The sequence below is a fragment of the Pygocentrus nattereri genome, chromosome 19 (assembly GCF_015220715.1).
Source record: "Pygocentrus nattereri isolate fPygNat1 chromosome 19, fPygNat1.pri, whole genome shotgun sequence".
NCBI lineage: Eukaryota > Metazoa > Chordata > Actinopteri > Characiformes > Serrasalmidae > Pygocentrus > Pygocentrus nattereri.
The window spans coordinates 39,750,599-39,758,098 of NC_051229.1; the positions used below are offsets into that span (position 1 = coordinate 39,750,599).

The 7,500-nt window shown below is 45.1% G+C and overlaps 1 protein-coding gene across 1 annotated transcript in view; it reads right to left on the reverse strand.

Moving 5' to 3' along the window:
* Positions 1-4,094, reverse strand: part of prdm13 (PR domain containing 13) — a 9,856-nt gene extending 5,762 nt beyond the window's left edge. The window contains exons 1-3 of the mRNA XM_017687045.2: positions 3,873-4,094; positions 1,606-1,737; positions 1,376-1,496 (exon numbers count right to left, since the gene is read on the reverse strand). Of these exons, the coding sequence (XP_017542534.1) occupies positions 1,376-1,496; positions 1,606-1,737; positions 3,873-4,019 (400 nt within the window). The 5' untranslated portion in view covers positions 4,020-4,094. The remainder of the gene's footprint in view (positions 1-1,375; positions 1,497-1,605; positions 1,738-3,872) is intronic.
* Between the last annotated feature and the right edge of the window lie 3,406 nt (positions 4,095-7,500).

Consider the following 7,500-nt stretch of genomic DNA (forward strand, 5'->3'; position numbering starts at 1 on the left):
ACTCGAACGCAGCTCCGCGGCGCGGACTGAGGAGTCGGTTCGATCCGGATCATTATCGCGTTCGGGCTCCGGGACCCGGAGGCTTTAGTGGCTCTAATAAACTCCCAGATTAGGAAGATAATCCGCCTGTAATCCGGATTTGCTGTCGTTTTGCTGGTGGCGCCACAGCGAATCAATAATAAAGCGAAAAAAACCACGTAGATTTTAATGGTTATTATTATTTTCTTATTGTTTTAATAAACCATAATTAATATCTGTTATAATCACCAGGAGCACATTCCCCATAAAAGGAGGTTGTAAGAAAACAGAAATGAAATGATTTGCGCGCGCCTGAGTTTTTCTGTATTCATACCAACAGCCAGAAAATGATCAGTTATGATTTTACAGTTTCCCCTCATTTCAGCGAAATCAGCATTTACAGGCAGTGACGTCACACCAAAGCATTAAAATCACCGTTTTAAAATTCTCAACAGTGACGCAATCATAAAACAATGAATTCACGAAGCCAGAATACTGCGCGAGGATCTCTTTAGCTGAAAACAGGACCTCTGTAGTACCAAAGATTCCTTAAAGAACCATAAGCAACAAGGTCTCCACCATGGAGGAGAACCATCCTGACCATGCAGAGAACCACCAGCCTCCTTCACCCTTATAAAGGGTTCTTTGGAGTCTGGATCCATACAAGAACCAGTCTGGGTTCTCTAAAGAGTCTTTCAGGCAACGGTTCCTTAAAGAACTGTGTTTGTAAATGAAATGTGATTTTATTTTATTTTATTGTAAAGAACCTCCGCAAAATCTAAAGGCTCTAAATGGCTTTTTCCCACAAGCCATGAACCTTTTCGAAACCTTTATTTTTAAGAGTGTGGGATGAAGGCAGTGGTTCTATGTAGAACCATGGGTTCTAGGACCATTTAATGCTTGCATGGGAAAATGATGCTTCAGACTGATGGAGAACGTGTTATTCGTGGTTCTTTAGCGATTGCTTTTTGGAAATGGTTCTGCACAGCACCCAAACGTGTTCTGCTGCTGTTGCAGTCTTGACCCTGTCGGTCCAGAAGGGTTTTCAAACAGGTTCCATGCAGAACCATATACAACACATTCCCAATCAGTCTGAAGAACCGTTTCACCACACAGAGAACCTTAAGCGTGAGATGGTACCAATGGTTCTAAATAGAACCTTGTCTTTACTAAAGAACCCATGAGGAACCAGGGAAGTGGGAGTCTTGTCTATAGGAGTCCAAGTATCGCCAATGACCCTCACTGTTAGAGTCTAGAACTTTCTGCGCTGTTGATTATGTGGTTCCTCTTGGTCATTAAAGGTGCGTCAGAGGTCAGAGGTGAGTGGGTGTTGAGGTGCAGCAGGTGGGCTCCTCACCTTTCTCGTCGTGTGTGGGGGTGGCGGTGGTGGGTATGTGGTACCACTGAGCCAGACTGCTGGAGTACCACACGCTCAGCTCCTCTCCAGCCTGGACCTCCCGCAGCACGCGGTAAAATATCTGACCCGACAACAAACGAATACATGGACACGCTGCATGACGTCACATCGCCCACTGCATCTCCGCTATAGCACTAACACAATCAGCGCTTCAGCGCTCTGTGGCTCACCTGTCCTCCAGGTAAGTCGGACACTGCCTCCAGGTTCTGCTCGTGGCTGTTTCGCGCCGCTCGAATCAGTCCGATCCACTCCGAGACTGACCGGCCGCTTTCATCCACCAGCTCCCCGCGGACAAGACGCACCTGCGCAGAGAGCCCGGGAATAAAGTCAATTATAAACCAAAGAAAACACAAACAAACAAACAAACAAACAAACAAACAAACAAACAAACAAAGCAGCCAATTAACCCCCCACAATAAACATCAGCAACAACAATAAAACGCAAACCTGCGCAGACATTAAAACGCTAAAACATGAAGGCTGTCATAATAAACGAACAGCAGCGAGCGCAGTTATAAAGGCGTTATAAACAGATCTGAGGTCACTGGAACGGTCAGCGTGTTTTCCTGACTCGCTGTTTCTTTTTCGCGTTTTTCATCTTTTTTTGCAGGCGTGTAAATGTAAAACTGCGCGCGGGCCTGGCCGCCTGTTCTCGCGCGCCTGCCGGCCGGCGCGCCTTTTTATTTGCTCTGTTAGCGGTATATAAATAAAGGCTGCGCGCGCTTTAAACGCTGTCCAGCTCGCCGCCAATCCGATCACATTCATTATCAATTAAAGCGCGTCCGCACCTGAGGAGCTCGGAGGGTCGCGGGAGCGCACAGTCCCTTTCCCCTCAAGGCGGGAGCGCGCAGGGGAGAGTTTTTTTATTATTGAATTATGAAATAAAAATAATGATCAAAGAGGGAGAAGAAATATAGAACGCGCGCGCCAGCATGTGCGCGTGTCCACGGACCAGCTGTAAAATCATAATAATGGATTACAAAATTCATTTTAAAATCGCTTCTTAATTTTTTCCGTTTTTTGTAGTTTTTTATTCTTTTTTCAGGTCCAGTTTATTTCCTCTACTTTTTGTTTCGGTGTATTTTATTATACTGCGCTCGGACCCGCTCTGACCCGCTCGGACCGCTCGGACCCGCTCGGACCCGCTCGGACCGCTCGGACAGCTCGGACCCGCTCGGACCGATTTAAGTTCCAATTGAATTTGTGTATTAAAATTTCAGATTTTCTACATTTGTCCTCTTTGTTTCTAATAATCCCAGATTAAGCGGTGAGTTCACTGGATTAGTTGAATGCAGTAATGTGAGAAGCCCCCCGCCCCCCACCCCGCGCCCCCCCCCGCGAGTCTGACTGACGGCAGTGAAGATGATGAAGATGAAGATGTTCAAATCCCGTCGCTATTCAGACAGAATTTCTCTCAAATTTAAAAACTGATTTATTCATCATTTCATTTTAAATCAAAATTTAAATTTAAATAACGAACAAAAACGCGTTATTATGATTATTGATATTATATATTGATATTATTGATAGAACTAATATCAGTAGTAATTACTGCACTAACTGTACCGTTATTAGCGTTATTAGTGTTATTAGTGTTATTAATGGTATTAGAATATTTTAACTATAAAACTCGCTCAGCTAATTAATAAATTCGCTCAGTTAATTAATAAAAGTCGCTCAGTTATTTAATAAAAGTCGCTCAGTTAATTAATAAAAGTCGCTCAGTTAATTAATAAACTCGCTCAGTTAATTAATAAACTCACTCTGTTAATTAATAAAAGTCGCTCAGTTATTTAATAAACTCGCTCAATTATTTAATAAAACTCGCTCAGTTATTTAATAAAACTCGCTCTGTTAATTAATAAAACTGGCTCAGTTAATTAATAAACTCTCAGTTAATTAATAAACTCGCTCTGTTAATTAGCCTCGGTACTTTCATCATCTGCAGTCACCGTCGTTATTTTAGGTGTATTAATATGATTATATTTATATTCATATTACCGACTTTAACTACCGCGCTCATTAATATCGCTGCTATGAAACCACAGCGAAGTGTATTATTCCGCTATTTTATTAGCGCTGCTGATATTCTGACTCTTCCTCTGACGTCTCTGCTGTAAACGCGACCGGCGTCTGTCGCCGCAGTGAGAATACCCGCGACATATTCCGGCTTTATAACCGCCTTTATTACTGCGGTTATTAAGGTCCTCTCCCTGCTATGCGCGTTTATAACTGCTGAAAACGCATAAAGTGCAGAAATGAATTATTATGGTATGGCGTGCACAGCCGGGTATTATATGAATATAACTGACTGAGCCTCCGCTCAGGGACGTTTCACCCATTCAGCTAAAGCACTGCTTCATTTGAATGTAATAACCGGTTATAATAACCCTGATAACCGCTGCTCTGAAGAGACGCTGTGCAAAAGTTATGGTACCTTCTTTTTGGCGCCCTCCTCGCGCCTGTCCGAGGCGAAGCGGCCCAGTCTGAAGATTCCCGGGAAGGGGCCGAAGCGCAGCCCCGCGGAGAGCGCGCAGTCCGCCGCCACACACACACACACCGGGGGAGAGCAGGGCGCGAGCATCACACACACGCACACTCACACACACTCACACACTCAGAGAGAGAGAGACAGTGAGAGAGACAGGGAGAGAGAGGGGATGATAACAGCTCAGACTCCGCCTGCAGAATGACGCACGAGACGCGGAGAGAGCTGCTTTTCTAACGGAGCGCGCCAGCGCGCGCACACGCACGCACACACACACACACACACACACACACACACACACACACAGGGTGGCCACAAGACAGGAGGGACTGGTCTCACACTCATTCATTCACACACTCACATATACACTTTCTCTCTCTCTCTCTCTCTCTGTCTGTCTCTCTCTCTCTCTCTGTCTCTCTCTCTCTGTGTCTCTCTCTCTCTGTCTCTCTCTCTCTCTCTCTCTCTCTCTCTCTCTCTCTCTCTCTCTCTGTCTCTCTCTCTCTCTCTGTCTCAATGTCTCTCTCTCTCTCTTTCTCTAATGACCCTATGAGTGGACAATAGAGGCCCTGTGACCTTCCCGTCCCCAGAAATCTAATTTGTCAAGGCCGCTGAAAGGCGGAGGGAGAGAGAGAGAGAGAGAGAGAGAGAGAGAGAGAGAGAGAGAGAGAGAGAGAGAGAGAGAGAGAGAGAGAGTGATAGAGTGAGAGTGGGGGGGTGGGGGCGGGTGGGCGGACATTAATCCTCAGCGGGGTCTTTTCTCCTCCGGACAGCTCCGAGATTTTAACTGACAAACCCACTGAATAATTTACCCATAAATTCTGCGGCCTCGCATTGTCTCCATACAGGCTCGCCCTGCCTCGGCCGGCCTCGCTCTGCCTCGCTCTGCCTCTTTGGAAATCCCTGCCTACTTTAAATGTACTTGGCTGCGTCCTTTGAGCGTCTTTTCTCTCCCCCGGCGCTTTTGTGCGGCTGTGTTTGAGGGACAGGAGCTGCGGTTTTGGGGGACTTGTTAACCGCTATTGAGGGGCGGCGTGTGCCGGACAGGTACTCAACAGGAGAAGCCCCCAGAACCAGCCCGCGTCTTCCCGAACTGACCCCCTATTTATCGCCCTTATCAATGCTTCCCTCGCCGATTCGGGGAGTTTGGGGCTTTTATTGTTTATTGTGTTTCAAATTAGTTACAAAACACCCCCCCCCACCCCACCACACCCCACTCATCTTCATTAAACAATCAATTCATATTTAAACTCAAATCGCTGTCCGATCTCGGGGCGTTGGAGGAGAAATAACCAGGCGCGCTTCTCATTCCCACGCGTTCAGTGTTAATCCGAGACCGCTGATCCGTTCGTTTAGACCGGACACCGAACGACTGATGACGTAAAACATCACCCAGTAAATCTCAGGGACGCGTTCTACAGATGATAGATACATAGATAAATAGATAAATAGATAAATAAATAAATTTTAATTGAATTTTCTTTCTTTTCGTTTTTCCCCTTTTAAAAAACTTTTTCCTCTTTAGTCGCTTTTAAATTTTCCCCTTTTTCTCATTTCCTCCCTTTCATCTTTTCCTTGTTTCATCTGTTTTCCTCTTGTATTTATGATATACTTTCTTCTATTTGTCTTTCGCTTTTTCCTTTTCCTCTTTTCCCTTTTCCTCTTTTCTTTTTTCCTGTTTTCCTTTTTTCTTCTTTCCCTTTTTCCTCTTTTACTTTTACCTCTTTGCCCTTTTCCTCTTTTCCTTTTTTCCTCTTTTCTTTTTTCCTGTTTTCCTTTTTTCTTCTTTCCCTTTTTTCCTCTTTTCCTTTTCCTCTTTTCCTTTTTCCTCTTTTCTTTTTTCCTGTTTTCCTTTTTTCTTCTTTCCCTTTTTTCCTCTTTTCCTTTTTCCTCTTTTCCTTTTTCTCTTTTCCCCTTTCCTCTTTTCCTTTTTCCTCTTTTCTTTTTTCCTCTTTTCCTTTTTTCTTCTTTCCCTTTTTTCCTCTTTTCCATTTTCCTCTTTTCCTTTTTTCCTCTTTCCCTTTCCTCTTTTCCTTTTTCTGTTTTCCTTTTTCCTCTTTTCCTTTTTCCTCTTTTCCTTTTTCCTGTTTTCTTTTTCTTCTTTCCCTTTTCCTCTATTATTTTTTTCCTCTTTTCCTTTTTCCTCTTTTCATTTTTTCTTAATTTCCCTTTTCCTCTTTTCCTTTTTTTGCTCATTTCCTCCTTTTTATCTCCTTTTCTTGTTTATCCTTTTTCCTCATCTATCTTTTCTACATCTACTTTCTTCTTTTATCGCTTTTCCTCTCCTTTTCTTCTTTTTTGCTCATTTGCTCCTATTGTCTCTTTTTTCATGCACTCCTCTCTTTTTTTCCAGCCGCTCGGACTGCCGCTCTGCTCTGGTCGCTCCATCCAGACTCAGAAGACTCTTTGTGGACGTTTTGTGACTCGTTTGGCGCCGATTGGTGTTAAACTGGTCGGGTTGACCCACTCATCTCATCCCTGGACATCTGACCAGTGCATTAGACTAGAGAGATGAACAAACTTTTTGGGTCATGAATCCAAACCCCGAGCTTGTCCCGGTCACTCCTGGTCAGGCTGAGTGGCTGGACGTTAGCTGGGGTCTTTCTTGCCCCACTGCTGGGTTCTCAGCCCTCTTCTGCCCTCTTAATGAGTGAAAGAAGCGTGAAGGACACGCGAAGCGCGAGCTGAATAGGTGTGTAGAAGGCCCGGCTGTGCGCTGGGTTATTTATTAATGTTGCCATTTGTGACTGGTTCCCATCCTAAAGCTCAATAGCAGCCACGCACACCAGCCGGGCGCGTTCCCAACCCTGTCCCGGAGGAACACGCACCCTGAATGGAAATGCGGCTGAGAAAGGAGGGATGAGAAATGTCCCTCTTTTTCAATGCGGGCGGAAAAAGAAGCCGCGCTGAGACGCAGCCTGGAAATATAAAAGTCACTGCGCTTCACAGAGAATCAGAACAAACGGAACCGAGTCCCACTGGGTTTGACCATCATAAACTCAGGCTTCATCAACACTGTGTAACTGTAGCCTTACAGTCCCAGCTCGCGTGGGAGCAGCTGACCGCTGCGCGTCTTCATTCAGCACCCGATGTGTTTGTTCAGCTGTTATAACGCAACGCTGTCAGCTCCACTGGAAACCACAGTGAGTTACAGCGCCGCGCTGTGTGACGTAATGCAGCCCAGCACTTACGTTCAAATGCCTCTCTGCACATGTGAGTTATGAAGCAACCCTGTATGTCATAACCCTACATTGCAAATTACATCGCAGCTCTACATCATTGCGCAACACCGCGTGCTGTAGCTCAGCACTGTAAATATGAGCGCAAGGTGAGTTATAATGGAACCCGTTCCAGATTCTGCACTGTCAGCATGTAACTCTATACGTTATAATGCATCACCATACGTTATAATGCAATAACACGGGGCAGCTGTGGGGTCAAAACCTCGGTGACTTTACAGAAGAAGGAGAAAGCTGCTTTAATTTGAATGGAAGTCAGCGGAACCAGACGTCTTTCCGAGTCATTCCGGCCGGTTCTTTTGGTCCACTCATCATGAAATTTACACACGATGTAAAAA